This window comes from Atractosteus spatula, chromosome 2 (genome assembly GCF_055471065.1).
Source record: "Atractosteus spatula isolate fAtrSpa1 chromosome 2, fAtrSpa1.hap1, whole genome shotgun sequence".
NCBI classification, from domain to species: Eukaryota; Metazoa; Chordata; class Actinopteri; order Semionotiformes; family Lepisosteidae; genus Atractosteus; species Atractosteus spatula.
Window position 1 is genome coordinate 1,154,502 of NC_142707.1, and position 18,300 is coordinate 1,172,801.

Here is an 18,300-nt window from a genome sequence, read left to right on the forward strand (position 1 = left end):
TGTATATCCGTGCTCGTCTTTACGACCAGACAGCAATGGAGTCCAGCTACAGTCCACAAGGGCTACGTTCTGTCAAACACATGTTCAATAGCTCATATTAAACAAATAGGTTATTGTTGAGGTGGGTGCAACTTGGAGTACCCGCAATAGGAAACGTTTCAGTCTGAAAGAGATCTTTTATAACATCAGCACTGGAGACAAACGAGGTGTGGCACACTTTCCAACGACACATCACACCTCTACAGTTGTGCAATAATTAGGAAACATTACCGTTTGGAGATTCTGAAAAGTTTAAGGCTTTATTGTATGAAATGCTTCTGGGGAACAGTCTTCCACGCAGCTGCAGGGGACAGAGTTCAGTTTTGCAACAGCAGTCCGGCCTCAGACTGGGCCTGCCATGCTGCCCGGTCCCCTGGCGTGTAGTACGCAGTGGACCCTAGACGTTGCTGAGCTCTAAGCGCCCCGCGTGTGGGTGATCAGGATCCGAGTGGAAGTGGGAATGGGGGCGTGTTTCCCTGCTGTCGTAGTAATTGTGAAGCAGAAATTATTACACAGCATGGGGGTCTCCAACACTGAAACTGGGGAGCTTTCCAGTAAGCTTCAGAGGCGGTTTTTTCAAGGCCTGGAACAATTAAACAGGGGGGTGGTGTTCAGTTCAATCATTTGGAGATGATTTGGAACTGAAATCAGAATATCCTTCAGCGCTGAAGGACCAAGGTTCCCTTTCTTGAAACACTACTTGTTTGTTTGATCAACTGTTAAACATGTGTGCCTAATCTCTAAATAACAGTTGTTTCAGGGTGGACTGGACTGGGGCTCTCCAGGACCAGGGTTGGAGACCCCTGAGATAGAAGCTCGGTTCGGGGGCTCAACATCCTGAAAGGCAGAGGGCAAGCCAGGTGGAAATGAAGCTTCAGAACATTCAGGACAGAAGAAGAGAGCAGACGCCTCTTTACACAGAGAGTTGTAGGAGTCTTGATCTAACTCCCTGACACCCTAGTAGGGCAGATGGGATACTTTGGGTCGTTAAGATGATAACAGCCAAACCAGCAAGTTGGTCTGAGTGGTTGTGCCTCGATTGTAACCTTTCTTTCTCACACTAGTAAGTGTTAAGAAGGTACAGGACGTCAAAATTGCAAAGCCACGTTTCTTTTAGACACACAACCAGCGGACCCTGGGAGAGAGAGCTGTCAGATTTGCAGCCTGGAGGTACGTATCAGTGCAGGACGTTCAGGGGTGGGAGTGTTAATGGGGTCTTAACGCAGAGCTGAGATACTGACATGTTATTCCCTTGTAACTTCCTGCTGGGAATAACGCCGGTTCCAAAAACCTGCGCCAAAAAATCCGACTTCTTCTGAGCTGTTGCCCTCGATTGATTGTCCAGGACGCAGGTCAGTTAGACAAGGGTGAAAAAGGAAAAATAAAAAAAAAACTAAATTCAGTCATCCCACTCATCATCATCGTCATCATCGGCTCCGTCGTCGTCACCTTCGTCTGAAACAGAACAGAGAAGGAAAACGGATCAGCTAATACTTTAGCCAAGAAGACCTGCTGCCCCCCGTGGGAGTCAGTGACAAGGAGCTGCTGCTCCCATCCTGACTCCCAGTGGGATTCAGTGACAAGGAGCTTCTGCTCCCATCCTGACTCCCAGCAGTGGGATTCTGGGACGAGGAGCTGCTGCTCCCATCCCGACTCCCAGTGGGATTCAGTGACAAGGAGCTGCTGCATGGCTCAGTTTCCAGCTCTGCTTCTCTAACTGGTGTCTGATTGAGAATCTGCACAGACACAGATTCCTCATTCCCCCGCCTCCTGGGAAAACAGAATTGTCTCCTGGGCCATCACACAAATGCACCGATCCTCTCGGGAATGTGCCTGGCGGGTGACCCTCTGCCTTTAGTTCACAAAACCAGCAGCTGGAATCCGCTCTCTTGAACTGCAGGAGCCCGGGACTTGCTGTGCAGTCCGGGGAGGACATGTTACAGTATGTGACTCCAGAAGCTGCTGACTTCCGCGCTCACCTGAGGAATGGATGACCTTGCTCCTCTTCTGCATGACCATCATTAGCGCCCCCACAATCCCCTCGCTGCTCTCGGCCGAAGAGGAGGGCTGCAGGTCAGGGTTCTCTGTGACCTGCGGAGGAGCAGCACGGTGGGTCAGAGTCTGCCCTGCCCTCACCTCTCCTATTCCCTGCCCACGGGCCAAGCTGACCTGCTGAAAGCTCAGAAATGTTTCACAGCTGACAGCTTCCTGGGGCGATACAGGAGGACAACAATCATTCCACTTCAGTCTGTCGTGGCAGCTGTCATGTGGAGTGGCAGTTGCAGGCAGTGTATAATGTCTCAGAAATGTGCTATAAACGTAGCATGTTTGAAAACTGAGTGTGAGTGTCAGATTCCATTCAATCTCCTGTGCTGTGAGTGTCGCAGGGGAAGGGTTAGTGGAGTACCACAGGGTGCTGTACTGGGACCACTGCTCTTCTTAATTGATGTCACTTCTCTAGATTCTGCTAAAGTTGGTATCCAATTAGGTAGGTTAGCAAACACTGAAGAAGCTGAAGATCCATCGATCCATTTTCTAACCACTTCTTTCAGTTCAGGGTCGCAGGGGAGCTGGAGCCTATCCCAGCACGCAATAGGGGCTAGGCAGGACACACCCTGGACAGGACACCAGTCTTCACCAAGCACTCACAGACACACATTCACACTGGGGTGAATTTTCCCAGAAGCCAATTAACTCACAAACTCTGCACGGACAGAAACCCAGGTCTGGAACAGAAGCCAGGACCCCAAAGACACCTGGCCGATGGTGTTTAACGTAAACAAGTGCAGGGTTTTGCATGCAGGTAGTAAAAACATAAACTATTCATTCAAAATGGGAAACACTGAGCTGGAAGAGATAAGGTATGAAAAGGACTGGGGTGTTTATGTTGACACAACATTGCATCTCCCTGACAATGTGTGAAAGCAATAAAAAAATAAACGATACATTAGGATACACCGTTTCAAGTGTAGAGTTCAAATCAAGTGTTGTGATATAAATTTGTAGAATGAACAAGTTAGGCCTCATGGAGAGTATTGTGCACAACTGGAGTACAATTGAAAGTACAGTTAAAACTTAGAACAGGAGGCACTTTACACAGATGGTTGTGGGGGTGTGGAACGAGCTTCCCGGCCATGTTGCTGAAGCCGAAGCCCCGGTTTCTTGCAGGAAACGGCTGTATGAGACCCTTTAATCAATTAGCCTCTAATTGCAATGAGCAAGGTGGGCCGAACAGCCTCCTGTCGTTTGCCTTGTCTTGCTCATCTTAAGATCACGACGGCTCTGCTGCTCGTGTGAGGTCACTCCCGGGGAGGGCAGTGATTGGCCGGACCGAGAGGGAGGCGGGACTTACGTTTTTGAGCTTCTTCCCTTGCCTGATCTGGTCCAGCAGGGCTCCTCTTCCTCCTCCTCCTCCTCCGCTGGGGGCCGCTGGAGTGCTGGGGGGCCGTGGCGAGCCGGAGCTGGCTGGGACCGGGGACGGGGGCGGGGGGGGGCCGGCACAGGGGGGCGGTGGAGGGGGGGGCGGCGGCGGGGGGGGCGGTCCACCTCCCCCGCTGGACATGGAGACGGACGGGGCGGCGGGGGGTGGCGGCGGCGGGGGCCCGGCCGCGGAGCGGTGCTGGCTGGCGGGGGGCGGGGGGCCTCCCCGGCTGCTGGGGGGCGGGGGCGGGGGCATGCCCCGGTTGGGGGGGGGCGCAGGGCTCCTGGAAGGCGGGCCACGGGAGGGCTGGCCGGGGAGGGGCGGCAGGGGCCCTGAGCGGCCCCGGGAGGGGGGGGGCGCAGGGGCCGGGGAGGAGGAGGGGATGGGGGGCAGGGGGCCCTGGCGGCCGGGGGGCAGGGGATCTGGGGGCAGAAAGAAGAACAATAAAAACCCATCAGACTGTGTCTGTGTCTCCGTGGCTGAGAAAAAGCTCAGGCCATTGAAACCCACATTGAAACTCCCAGCGCTCTGGGAAAAGGGAGGAATCCGAACGCCCGGAGCAGCACCCCGCTGCCCCCGGAGAGGAGAGCTGAGCTGGTCCACTGACCACCCCCGGATCCTCACCTTGTCTCCTCATCTCCTGCTTGATCACCTCCAGCCCCCCCGACTGCTCGATGAAGTCGTAGATCAGCTTGGACGTCTCTGCGTCCGCCAGCTCGGCCTCGCTGATCCCAGCCCGGGAGAACAGGTTCTTCAGATCCGGATCCAGGTTGTTCACCTGCCCGGGTTCCACAGAAGCACACTTTTAGGGAGGCCTCTGTAGCCCTGTACACACCACAGGGTACAAACACGGCTCGCTTCGATGGTGCAAATAAGCACCTTCTGCTGAGCAACGGAAATGTCTGATCACGTCGTGAAAGTAATATAGTGTCCTTTCTCAGCAAAGATCCCAGAAGTTGCACAAAACCACAGACACACAAGATGTGTGTGTTCTTTGAGCCTGCTGTTTTGTGCTTGGTGTTGTGCTAGGGAGTAGTGCTCTGTATATACTGTAAAGCACAGTGGTGTATCAGCCCCAGACAGCAATGAGTACAATGTATGACTGCCTGTCATACAGTAGACCAGGGGCTCCCAGTGCAGGCCCTGGGGTCTGATCTCGCCTGTGAACCACCTGGCTGCTGTCAGCTTTCCAGATCAGAACACGGTGATGGACACATGTCCCCGTACAGCCCTGGTGCCTGCAAGTGGACCTGCTGAGGTCCAGATCAGAGCACAGTGATGGACACATGGCTCCATACAGCCCTGGTGCCTGCAAGAAGACCTGTTATTCTGGATCATTCTCAGAACACTCATACAGCATTCGGATTTAGAAAGCAATCTGAAAGCTTACATCAAATCCAGTGTTGGGATCCCATCCGACATGAGACACGTGGCTGTGAACAGAGAAGGAAGAAATAAGATAGAAGAAACATCTCCTCTGTGTACAGTTTTGGTCACCATGATATAACAAAGAAATTGCTGATCTGGAAAAATGCTCAAAGGAAAAGTCAAATCAATGGGCGACATCGGACTCAGCAAGTGATTCCGTGGAGCGTGGAAGAGATGCAGAAGCTACAGGGAAGTGCATTTAAAACTGAGAACAGAAGGCACCTCATTACACAAAGGGTTGTAGGAGTGTGGAGCAAGCTACACAGCCATATTGTTGAAGCTGATACGCTGGATTCATTCAAGAAACAGATGGATGAGATCCTGGGATTAATTAACCACCAATTAGCAGAAGAGCAAGACTGGCGAAATAGGCTCCTGTGTTTGTAACCAGTCTTATGTTCTTACAGTGGCAATGAAATTTTCTTACACTATATTGGGATCAGTCCTCTGTGCTTGCTGACACAGTAACCCGTCTGGATGGGCTAAATGGCCTCAGCTCGTTTGTAACCTGTCCGGCATTCTGTTTAATGAGGGTCTTAGTTAATTACTCCGCGTGGACAGCATTCATACTGCAATAACTTCATCATTCTTCATCATGGGGCCCTATGGGAACCACCGTTGTCTGCTGTACAGAACCCTGAACATAATTCTTCATCATTTTAAGTACGACGTTTTAGTTCATTTAGTTCATATTCACCACTGTTCAACTGTAGAGTAAGAAAAACTGGTGCATTAACTGGCATCTGGGGACACTGGCCCTGGTGTGAGTGCATGTGTCCTACCTCGTGCCTGTTGCTTGTTGGGATAGACTCTATTCCAATAGTGAGGCATCACAGTATTCATACAAAAGGTGCCTTTTGGATTATTATTATTTTAGAATTTTCGTCTATGCATAGAGGTAGCTGTGCAGGGAACTCAAGATCAGTAGCTGGTGCTGCTGTCAGTGACTGAGAAGCTCATTGGTCTGGGCGGAAGCGGTGCCTGTCTGTGGTGTTCAGGGGCACAAGCTGCTGTGATCCTGGATTTGTACAGAAATATTTCCCCTGGCTCTGTGTTCAGATGCGCTCCCTGTCCCTCTCCTGCCTACGGTCAAGCAGCTGCCCGTCCTGCCAGCTCCCCGCGACACTGCTGTGGTCCAGTCGACACCCCCGCAGGCACAGCGATACCCACGTGAACCCGCTTGGTGCCCCAATGTCAGCCTTGGTCAGCTTGGGTCCCTTCTTCTTGTTCTGCTTCTTGCTCTTCTTCCCCTTCTCTAGCATGGCGGGTGCCGGCGCAGGGGCGGGCCGGTACCGCGACGCCAGGATGTCTGGGTTCTGGATGTCCATGGTGGCCATGGGGTAGGGGCTGGCGCTCACTGGGGATGCGGCTGGGCCTGCCGAGAGAGCCGGGCGAGGGGTGAGCGAGGAGGAGAGCTTCTGTGCTGTGGTGGCATCTGTACTGCTGACGCTTTCATTGTCACAGCACTGCATAGGGCACACAACACACTGCACACAATACACTGGACACACGACACTGCACTGCACACAGCACACAACACTGCACACAACACAGTGGAGACTGCATACAGCACCCAACACACAACACACTGGATACAAGACACTTACTATATTAATATTGGACAATGAGTAGCTCTCAGATTTTAATACATCACATACTGTATACAATTAATATGGAACAGCCTGGGCCATCCTCACAACAAGATCGAATGAGGAATCATCTTATTGCTCTTCACTCTGCTCCTCTGTGAGGAAGCTCATCGGACAGAAGTTCAGATTCCAGGACTCTGAACTGCCACCCCCTTCGGAATTTGCTTCATATGAGATCAAATTAAACATGTTCATGGCTCTCATCTATAATAAGTGAATCAGCAATTCTTTGGTTAAAGAGGTGACTGACCTCAGGGGGCTACACTCACCGTTTGCGTTGGGTGGTGGCAGAGGCGGTAAACTCCTTCTTTCTGTAAAGGTAAAACATTTCGTTTAGACGTGGGCTGGTTTATTTTGGTTAATGGCCGTCCTTCCAAACTTAAACGTCATTGAATCCTGACCGTGCTGAACGCTGCTCCAGCTGTCTTGAGCCCTGTTGCGCTGATTCTGAAACACACCACAGGTATAAACTCTGCGGCGTGTTGCGAGTGCCTTCAGGCGGGGCAGAGGAGCAGAGGCCTGAAGCTCTCGTCTGGGACGGAGGGATCAGGCCTCCAGGCCTCTGGTCTGTTTGATCTCTGCATAGAGGGCAAAGGTCTCGTGCCTCTGCAAGCGAGGAGAAAACCTCCTCACGACAGTTTACCACGTTACACTTTGGTAAAGCGGAGGAGGGTGTACTGCAGCACGGTGAAGGCCCAGTACAGTACAGGGGGCTGTGATACAGCGTGTCACACTGTACGTGCGTGCTGTGTGTGGGGCAAACTCATTAGCACGAGCACAGATTTCATGAGCGCATGCCCCCCCGGCGTGGAGACACGCTCCCTGCGGCCCTGCGCACACCACCGGTCCCCGGGGCTGCGGTTCGGGGCTCCAGGCCTCCTGCAGGGTGGTGTCGGAGGTGGAAACTGCAGTCCAGCCAGAGCACGAGACTGGCTGAGGAAGAGAGGGAACTCACCATCTGCAGAGGGAGGAGGAGGAGGAAGCTGTCTTTTCTCTGGAGGCGACAGGAAGGAGAGAGAAGAACTGTTAGTCAGACGCCGAGTTCCCCTGCTGGCTGGGAATCCAGTTAAATATTTTACACTGCCTTTACAGTTTATCAGCACTTCGTTTTTGGGGTGGCACAGTGGTGGGGCAGGTAGTTCAGCTGCCTCACAGCCTCTGGGTTCTGTTCTAGCCCTGGGCATCTGTCTGTGTGGAGTTTGCATGTTCTCCCTGTGTTCACATGAGCTTTCTCTGTGTTCTCTGGTTTCCTTCCATCTCCCCGAGACATGGAGGGTAGTTAGAGTCCCTACGTTGTTCCTTTGTGTGTCTGTGTGTATTTGACAGGTTGTGTTAGTACGTGTGTGTGTGTGTGCTGTGTGATGGCCTGTCATTGAGTTCTGTCTTACACCCTGCACTTCCTGGATTGGCTCTGGGTATCTGCAACCCCAACCTGGGAAATGTGGTGTTTCTATTTTGGACTCATGGGATTCAGTGGAACTCACTCCCACTGCCAGAGGCCCAGCCTGACTCACCTAGACGATTCAGTCTCTGGTTGATCTTCTCCTCCACGTGTTTCTGAAAGTTGGCAGCTTCCTGCTCATCAGCAAAGTTCAGCCCCGCCTGACAGTCCTGCAGCCGAGCAGACAGTCAGTTTAAAGCCTCGTCTGGAGAACAGACCTCCTACTGCACAGTGTCAGCGTCCGCTGTCCCCACACTGGGGCGCTGGTTTGGTCATTCTGCTCCGGAGGGAACAGCGCCACCTGCTGGTCCACCGGCACCACTTACAGCAGCAGCCTGGTTTGCCTTGCAGGTCTCCCACCCCAATAAGAGCAGTGAGAAGAGGGTGTCGAGAGCTGGAGCCTGTCGACTCTAGACAGTTTGAGAGAAGAGAGGGACTGAAAGCATGAGCTACTTACATCAGCGGTGAAGGTGTGGAAGTAGGGCTTTGGGGATGAGTATGTAAACTGGTTGTACAGTTCCTGCTCCCAGATCATTGTCCCCTCCTACGAGCACAGAAAGAGAAATGTCTTTACAGGCACAGCCACACTCTGCTGCAGCTCCTCATCTGTCACCTGCACTTCTTGAGTTACGATAGATAGCGGTTCTATTTCTGAGGGAGTCAGAGCCAAACCGACATGTTGCTAAATGGTTGTGATCTGTCCCAGAGCAATTGGTGCATCACATGAAAAACTCCCGAGAGAGAAAGAGAGCTCTTCCCCAGGCAGCTGTGCTGTAGCAGAGAGTCAGAGGGCTTGCGGGGGCTGTACAGTACCTTGATGTCGTAGAGCCGGATGAAATAGGACCTCTTGGGGTTGTCTTTGACGAAGCACAGCACCCCACAGTGCTGGAGGGACCAGTAGCTGCTGCTGTGAGGAAGAGCCATGTGGAGCTGAGCCACAGTGGTAGCCATGGCCTGTGTGAGGAAGAGGAGGCAGAGTCATGTCCGGGTGCTGCAAGAGCTGGAGGTCTTCATCCTACTGTGTCTTTTTTTCTTGAGCATCGATAACACCCATCACTGCAGATCTTACCCCGACAGAGGCTATTGTCACCTAACAGGAGTGTCGATATTTTTGCCCGTTAAAAGCATTATAACTGCTCAAAATATGGAATCTGTTGAGCACTGCACCTAAGACAATTGCTATTCTCTCGTAAAAACAACTTCAAAACTAAATTGCTTTAGTAGCAAGTCACTTAGTCACTAAGTTTTTGGAAATGGAAAGTCTAACCAGCCTACCTCTTTGCACAAGGACAATGATGAACCTTTATCAGTGGGGCACCTGCGCAGATCCGAGGTGCTCTTTGTCCTGGTTTCCACAGGTTCCCCCTGATGCTCATGTGTGCCTCTTTCCTTTAACTGCTTTTAATGTGTATGTGGCACATCACAGTGTGTTACAAAATGGAGGAGAACAACAGGTACTTCTCTACACAAAGAGATGTGGGAGTATAGAACGAGCTGCCCAGCCGTGTTCACTCTCATGATCTGAGCCTGGAAGTGCACAGCCATCTCTAGCTACAATGAGCTCTACAGCTGGAGCACAGGCCTTGCAAGAGTGATTTGAAAAGGGAACTGTGTTCCATGCTGACAGCACACAACAAGCCCTGCTTTGTGAGTCAGGAGCTAGACTGATGCCTGTGAAGAATCAGTGCTCCCAGGGCAGTTCTGATGCCCTGAGTGACCTTACCCATTCACATGACTGCTGGGACTCACAGTCAGACAGTGGCTTCTGCAGATCACAGAAGCAGAACACAGGCTGCCCTTCCTGTTTAGCGTAATCTTTAGAACAACAAGATCCTGTTGTGTGTAACTGGCCCTGCTTCAGTTTGTCATTACGTGCAGCATGACACCACATCGGCACAACAGCATGTTATTATTCTTCAACCACGAAGGCGGTGAGCTGAACTCTTGACTGGTGTCAGTGTTTAAATACTGACACGCTCTGGTTTCATCTGTCTTTTTAACTGTCGAGCTATCTCTTTAGCAACTAATGTGTCTCTCCCCTGCAAAATGATTGCAATTTCAGCTTTAAGGGAGGAGAAAAGGAGGTCTCTTTATCAACTGGTGTGCAAACTCCCTGAGAGCAGACACTCATTCTCACCATGTCCATTTTCTCCCTTTTTAAATGCTCTATTTGTTATACTCTTCTTACAATACTCCATATTTTGTATAATACTCTGTATTTTGTTCTCCAATGCTTTACTTATCTGCTAGATTCCTTCTCTCCTTCACACCTGAAGAAAGCCACAACGCTGTGTTTCTCTTCTTTACCTTTACTAAGGAATAAACCTTTACCTGTCCCTTTGCAGCCTGCCACAGTTCCCTACTCGCATGTCTTTATAAACTCTGCCCACAAATAGAGAAAAGTGTAGGTGTCCTTAACTTTGACCACACATACACTGAAAACAGACTTAGAAGCCTCTTCAGACAGTACAGGGCTGTGAAAGAGTTCATTCACATTACTTCACACATTTGAATAAATTACAAAACTCTGTTCAGGTGTCAATCACTCAGTTGCACAATGCAGAGAGTGAGAAGACAGTAACAATGAGGAACCGTACGGACGGTCGGGACGCTGGCATGTCGTTATATGTATGGGATGTATGGGATGGAATATGTATGGGGTGGATAATTCCCAAGCTGGGTTTACCTATTGACCTAACCTGCATGTTACCTTTCTCCTCCAGCGGCCAGCTCCCCACTTGAACCCCAAGGTAACCTCCTCCTCCAGCACACAGAGGAGTACTTGCAGGGAGGCTCCCAGGCCCCTGAAATTCAGTGTCGCGGGAGAGACAGGGTTGCAGAGAAGATGGGAGCGTATGAGGGCTGGAACTTCGGACTCTGCTCTCGCCTGACCCAGCTGGCACAGGCAGCACCTGGCCTCACACGCACTGCCCCACTGGCAGCAGAGAGCAGGGGAGACCAGCCAGGACACAGGGAGAGAGAAGGGGCCAGGGCACTGTGGCGGGAAACCTGGGCCTGGCAGTGAGAGAGCAGACAGGAAGACAGAGCAGCCACTGTGCTGAGCTTGCCTGTGAGGCTGGTGCTGCAGCAGCTGATTATAGCTACAGGGGAAGTGGCTTCTCGCAGGGCTTCCTGCTATGAATTGCCTACCTCTACAGCTCGAAAATGGAAGTGAGACTTTCTTTAAAGAGACAGGCCCCGCGGCTCTGCTCGGGCTTTCTCAGCCTGACAGCTCGGGCCCTGTCTGAGTGAGCTGACCCGAGACGAGACAGGTTTCTGCTTCCAGGGGCAGGGGGTGTGCTGTGTGTGCTGGAGGGTGGAAAACTGTGGTAAATCGGCAGGTTTCTTAATGTTTGGACTTTGTCTATCTGTAATCTTCCAGGGAGATTTCTTCTGAATTGTTACGAACTCCATAAAACGTCTTGAAAATGCTCTGGCTTTATATAAGAATAAAATGGATTGTTTTATGAATTTAGTGGAAATAAAGGTTATGTATTTTTTGCCTTTTTTAATAACTACCTACAGGTGACAAATTCTAGGGATAATTCTTTTGTAAATTGTAATTGATTAACAGGACATAACTGAGTCTTGATAAACTGGTTGGTGCTGACTCCTATTAATGATTAATTGTGTGATTTGTAACGAAGCCAAATTTTTTCCAACACACATTGTAAATGCTTTGAGTGGTTACTTCAGTGTAACTTTATCTGTTCAGAATGTGTCATTTGCAGTCCCTAAAGCAGTGATATCCTCCTTTTTGTAGACTAAAACAAGTGACTTGTAACACATATGAGGAAGAAGACTGCTCCCTTTTCATTTCAGTAATTTAAGAGTCACGAACTTGTCTGATTAGTGTTGCTTCATTCCATCACTGATAACCGGTATCATCATCTGTTAGACACATATACAGAGTATGTACACTATGCATTTTAAATCCCCCACACTTCACGGTGATATAATTAGACTTGTACCAAACCCAGAAGAACTGCATGTCAAGGTACTGCGGGAAACACAGAGCAGCTGATAGGAAACTAGTGGTTAAATGGGAAATGTCAGCAGCTGTGGGTGTTCAGGGTCATACTCTGAACAGACCAGGTGTTTAGAAAAGAAGGGTGAGAAAGGGCTGGAGAGGTTTGGAAGACCAAGACTGATTCTGCAGGTGAAAACTCCTTTGTGGCTTTGTTTTTATAAAGAGGCACTGGCTGCCTAGGTCTCAAATTAATACACAAGCACAGGATTTGAGTGGCAGAATGCGAAACCAAAACCCAAACCACATCACTGCTGCAGAAGCAAGAGCCGCACTCCCTGGTCCGCTGCTGACCAGCTCACCGGCCAACCTGCAGGGGGCGATCATGAGTCACACAGCCTGCCACCTCCGCTGAGGTCAACTGAAACAGTTCCAGTAAGGCAAGCAAGTGAAAGAGCATGCTACTGCTACCGCAGTCGTGCTGGAGGTGGGCGTGCACTGCAGTTGCAGGGTGCTGCCATGGTAACAGGGTTAATTCAGAGTGATGCCCTCTCCGAGTGATGCCTTGTCTGCGCTGATCGGTTGGGCAGACCTGCTGCCTCCCTGCGCAGGGGCCTGTGGGATCTGTAATGTCTCTACATGAGCTTTGACGAGCAGAACGCGTGAAGCAGGGGAGAGTCTTGCAGAGCAGGAGCTGGCAGCTCGGAGCTCCGTGTAGGTGGTCTTGCACAAGGCTGATATTTGCTCTGCTGGGTGTGGGCCTGTTGTGGGTGTTCTTACGACACCCTGTGCTCTTTTTTCTGCAGGTCATCTTTGTGTAGTGTGGCAGGTTGAGGCAGGGAACCTCACAGATCTTTGAAGCAGGCTATCTTGGGGAATCCTCTCTGCTTTCTTTTGTTTGGATGACAAAAAGGTTCCTCGTAGTTCATGAAAAACTGTCTAAGTAGAAACCGATTGCAGAGTGTCATTAAGAACCACACAACAGGATGTGAAACAGAACTGAAATTAAATCATTCAAAATATTGGGATCTGCTACAGAACAGCAGGTGCTCTTTAAAGTAGAGCACACAGGGCGAAGCCAGCATGAGCATCTCTCTCTGAAGTCTAACTAGAAAGCAGAGCTGGGCTGAAGGAGACTGAGCACAAGACCGTACTCCGTTGTTACACACCACCCAGTGTGGCACAGATCTCGCTCCTGACTGGCTGTACAGAGCACGAGGCGGGGCTGAACGTGAAGAGGCATCTCCGCAGAGTAGAATTCAAACTGAATAAATTCACACCAGGCACACAAGCGGGCCTGAAGTTCAAGTCAAAAGAAACCACGTGATCTGGGGAGGAAGCGATGGCCGAGAATCTGTTCAGCATCTTGTGGGGGGTGGGGGGGGGGGTGATTTTCTGGCAGAGAGCTGCCACTGAAAAGCTTGCTCATTACAAAATGAGGTAGACATCCAGACAGCAAGGAGGAACAGACCCTGATGAAAGACAAGGTCAGCAACCACAGCCTGGACACTAAGAGACCTGAATGTCCAGGGAGGACAGGCTCCATGACCACAGCCTGGAAATAGAAACTGGGCAACACAGGCAGACCTAGCTAAGCATAATGAAAATCAAACCATTTTCACGTAATTAAGTACTTATACCTTATGATGTTACTGAAATCAAAGAAACATAACTAACTTCAAATGCTGGAGACGAATGCAGTATTAGCAGGCACACGCTGACAGAGAGACAGGAAAGACAGAAGAGAGCGAGGTACTTATCATAAAGAGTATTCAGGCTCAGGAACTAAAGCTAGAGGAATCCATAGGGATGATTCAATGTAGGTCAGGCCCATTGAAAAACCACCGGATGCAGAACAATCCATTTTTAGCCTCTTCATCCAATGAAGGGCTGCCAGAGCCTATCCTGGCAAGCAAGGGGTGCAGGGCAGGACACACCCTGGACAGGACACCAGTACATCGCAGGGCACACACAGACACAGACACACACACACTCACACCAGGTCTAGTTTTCCCAGAATCCGATTAACCTACAGTACCGGCATGTCTTTGAACTATTGGAGGAAACTGGAGCACCCAGAGGAAACCCACGCGAACACGTGGAGAACATGCAAACTCCACACAGACAGTGCACCAGGTCCAGAACCGAACGCTGCAAGGCAGCAATGCCAATCCCTTCTGCCATTGTGCCGCCCACAGACACAGTGTCAATTAACATTCAGCACTGTGACATGAAATGGAATAAAGAGGTGATGTGCAAAGGGACAGGTAGGTATATAGACCGGCACAGACTTATAGGAATATCCGCAGTAGAAACTGCAGGGGCAGGCATGGTTAATTACAGCTGTCTTACCCAGTGTGTCAGGACGTCTACAAGAGGAAATGCTCGTACAGATCTCGTCTTCTCAAACGTCAAGTCTGAGAGAAGGAAACGGTCTGAGAGCCAGCAGGGAGTGAGCTCGTGCTATGGTGTGCTTTGAAGTCTATTTTGAAGCTGTACAGAGGCTACAGCCACAGGAGAGCAGACTCTGAGGGAAGGAGACACGGTTAAGGGTGTAGAATGGGTGGCAACAGATTTGATATCAGTGGAAAATGGCAACAGTTTAAAGAGATTCTGCTTGAAGCACATTGATGATTTGCTAGAAATCAGTATCCCAGAAAAATCCATCAATATCAGCAAATCAAGCAGGAAGAGTACAAGGGGAAAAAAAGCATTTTCATAAAATATCCAGTAAAATGTGCTTCCACGACCAGCAGGGAGAAACAGAAACAGAGACGCATGTTCTGCTGTGTTGCAAGAAATGCTCAATGATTAGACATTTTTCCCTGAAATAAATCAAATCCCAGAATTCCTGCTCCTGCCAGAATGAGAATAAGCCTACTGGGGGAGGAAACTGACTGGAGCTGCAGTCCTGAATATGATCTCCTGTTACAGAGAAACGGAGAGTGGCCCTCTCAAATAATAATATGAGAGGCTCTTCAGAGCTGTTGCGGCAGTAGGGGGGGAAATGAGTGAAGGGCGAGAATTTGTGACGCACCACCAATGGGCCTGAGGACACTGTGCAGCATTTAAGCTCCTCCCCCTAACACAACAGGTCCAGCAGCTGGACATTCCAGTGAGATTCACCCACTTGACCGATGGGCAACAAATGAGCAACAACAAACACGAAAACTGAAAGGAAGCCAGGACTGTTTCACAGAATGTGACCAAGTTCCTAAATACTGCCATTAAAGGTCTAATGGTTTTAAACCTCACCTGCTTCCCCCTTTAAAAATAAAACAAATTAAGCATCATCGCGTCGACTTCCTCATTATCTACGCGTCTGCTAGCAGCTACTTAATATGCGTTCTCTGCAAACTCAGACGGTCTCGGGAGTGATATTTAAATCCAGGACAGAAAAAGAGACGCTCAAAAGAGGCAGGCCTGCGGAAAGTTACTTGTTTCCTAGAACGGTGTTGAAGGCCTCGGGCTTTAAAAGAAGAAAAAACAGGAACTTCTAGGGAGTGTAAATACACAGCGGTGTGCTACTACGCCCTGTTTCCTCTGTGTGTGTACCCTGCCCCGCGACGCAGCAGCTGTGGACGTCGCTGCGATGAAACTCCCAGCATCTCGCCGGCCTTCCGTTGTTTCCTGTGAAACGCGTGGCGCTCGTTTACAGCAGCAACCCCCCGGCCCGCGTGAAACACGAAGCGCAGCCGCGGCCCGGCTCGGCTCGGCCCGGCCCGGCCCCGCGCCTCCTCGCGAGCAGTTCCCGCCAGGCCCGGCACTGGACGGGGTCCAGCGCGTTATCTGTGATCCTGGCAGTCCTTCTAACCCGGGTTATAAGCATTGTCGAGAGCTGAAGGAGTTTGAGAAAGTCCGGGAGCAGGTGAGTCAGTAGACCGTGTAGAACGAAAGACGTGGTTCACGCGTGAAGTGACTTCATGGTAAAATTCCCCCGACATCTCACTGCTCCTCTCGCCCTGCGGCTCAGCCAGCCTCGGGCTGCGTGGGCGCGTCTGACTCCACTTGCGCCGCGCGAGGTCTTTCTCAGTAGAGTGTGACCAAGGCGCAAAGCACTGTGGGATTGCCAGCCCTTGTCCTTTCAGCTCCCACAAGCCCCTTCCTCAGATCTGTAACCGACTTCGATAGCTTTGGGTTATCTTGGCACCCGAGGAAACAGCCACAAAGAGAGAAGAAAAATGCCCATAACAGGAATTACAGATAGAGAGAAAAGAACAATGCAATATTGATGCAAACTGAGCTCCTTAGTTTGGCCACACTACAGCAGATGACCTTCAGACCTTCAGACCTGGGGTCTTCAGCCCAGTGCTGTACAGCCGCTGCACTGCGGCCCTATAGGAAGGTTAAAAAAAGGCCAAGCCTATAGCTGAATGACTGAGGAAAGCATCTTCATTACAGTGCTGAAGAAAATAATTGGGCCAGTTAAGTCGTTTGGACCTGAGCCATGCTGAAACCTGCAGATGATGTGTGGCATAAGAAAAGCTAGAAACAGGAAGAGCCATGTAGCCCATCCAGCCTGATTGGTCGTTAGTAATAGATTAAATGATCCCAGGATCTTGTCCTGCTCTGTTTGGAAGGAAACCAGGGTATCGGCTACAACAACATGACAGGGCAATTTGTTCAACACTCCCACAACTCTTTGTATAAAGAACTACCCACCTGTTCTTGATTTTAAAAGCAATTCCACATAGTACTTGCAGCACCTGACCAGCTGACCCCTGCTCTACTGGTAGTGTTCTCAGAGACCCAGGTGATACCTATCAGACCGGCCCTGAGACCTCAGCCTCTCTCCTGTGAGACAGGTTCGTTCCTCTGGGAACAGGTCAATCACAACATGGAGGAGCGCTGCTCGGAGCTGGCTGGGTGCTGGCACTGCGGGGGCACTGTACCTGGCGTGATGGGAGTGTGCGTGCTAGTTACAAAGCAAAGGGCTTGTCTGCGTTACCTGGGGGCAGCAGAAGGCGCTTCAGACAGGGCAGAGGTGAAAACTGCACCTGGTAGCCACCCAGTTCTGACCTGTGTCTACAGTTCCCCTTGTGTCTCGACAAGGCTGGAGCATCGACCCAGCGCAGCCGCTCTGGCTTCCCTCCTCGAGAAAGCGACGCGGACGGACTGGGGTTCAAACAGAGCTGAGCAGAGCCGCGGGACCCGGTCCCGTGGGGCACCACTCCTCAGACCTACCCCAGCCCTGGCGAGCATCGGCCAGCCCGTCGCACCCGGCAACGCCTGTCAAGCACCCTCGCACCTGACGGGTCCAGACAGCCGGGGTGCCACTCATCCGGAGCGGAGCTGAGCACTGGTGGGGCCCGGGAGACTACCTCCTGCAGCCCTCACGCAGGGCTGCCCAACGTACCTCCGTACATCTGCCCCCAGGCCCTGGGGCGGCCGCCCCGCTGGGGCCCCAGCACACAGACCCGGCTCTACTCACCACACACTTCCGTCCCAGCGCGTCAAACACTCGCTCGTTCTCCTGGGGGCTGAGCAGGGAGCTGCCGCAGCTCTCCTGCGTCTTGGAAGGCTTGACGCCTCGGCTCATGGTGTCCACCCCCGCTGCCCCGACCAGTCTCCCTGAAGAAAACACGGGGGGCCGCCCCCCAAAGTAGAAACCCCAAAAATCCTAGGCCCGCAATCGCCTCCCCTTCTCCCAGAAGCACAGAAGAAGAAGGTGCACGCGCCACAGCCGAGAGCTTCGGAGTGCTTCCGCCTTGCCTTCTGAGCAGAGCTGCGCAGGAGGCAGAGAACAGGAAGCTGGTGACCACACTTCACCCAACTGCTGATCACAGTTTAAAAGCAGCTCTGCTACTTCTTCCTTTTTTCTGCGGCGTGAAAGGGGGATGTGTCTTTCATGTCTTTCTGGCCAGGGAAAGGGGAGATTTCTGGGATTCCCTGCAGCTCACAAAGGGAACGGCTGCGCCAGGCTTCACCGAAACAAGCGGGCGGGATTTTCTCTGCTGGTGGCTCAGGTGCTTTTTGGTGGGATTTCAGGAGCGCCAGGAGAAAGCAGCTGGCTCAGGGAAAGATGTGCCTCGCGTTAGGTATTGTTAACGTAACAGGGGAGACCCCTCTCTGCTTTTCCTTTCAGTCTAAAGGGAACAGCAAGGGCATTCTGAAACAACGTCCCTTTCTGGGGCTCAGAATGACGAGCTGTCGGGGAGAGGGAGGGAGTGTTCGCTTTCCCTGCACGATTCCTGCAATCGCGAGTCTCCCACTCCGCCGCAGGCGGGGATGTGCTGTGAGAAACCAGCGACTGCTGTCACCTCCCCCGTCCCCGCAGAGCCAGCCGGCATGTCGGCACAAGACTGGTCACAAACAGGAGGAGGCCGTATGGCCACCTGGCCCACGGCGCTGAAAG

General features: G+C 51.5%; 1 protein-coding gene across 1 annotated transcript; it reads right to left on the bottom strand.

Moving 5' to 3' along the window:
* Positions 1 to 272: 272 nt before the first annotated feature.
* wasb (WASP actin nucleation promoting factor b) lies at positions 273 to 17,664 on the bottom strand. The gene is made up of 12 exons (XM_088909625.1): positions 17,377 to 17,664; positions 8,792 to 8,932; positions 8,436 to 8,522; positions 8,052 to 8,148; positions 7,493 to 7,531; positions 6,807 to 6,848; positions 6,059 to 6,263; positions 4,851 to 4,893; positions 4,085 to 4,238; positions 3,392 to 3,882; positions 2,019 to 2,130; positions 273 to 1,494 (listed from the first exon to the last, which is right to left on the bottom strand). The coding sequence occupies exons 1-12, from the start codon at positions 17,482 to 17,484 to the stop codon at positions 1,439 to 1,441; spliced, it is 1,575 nt and encodes a 524-aa protein (XP_088765751.1). The 5' UTR covers positions 17,485 to 17,664; the 3' UTR covers positions 273 to 1,438.
* Positions 17,665 to 18,300: the final 636 nt, after the last annotated feature.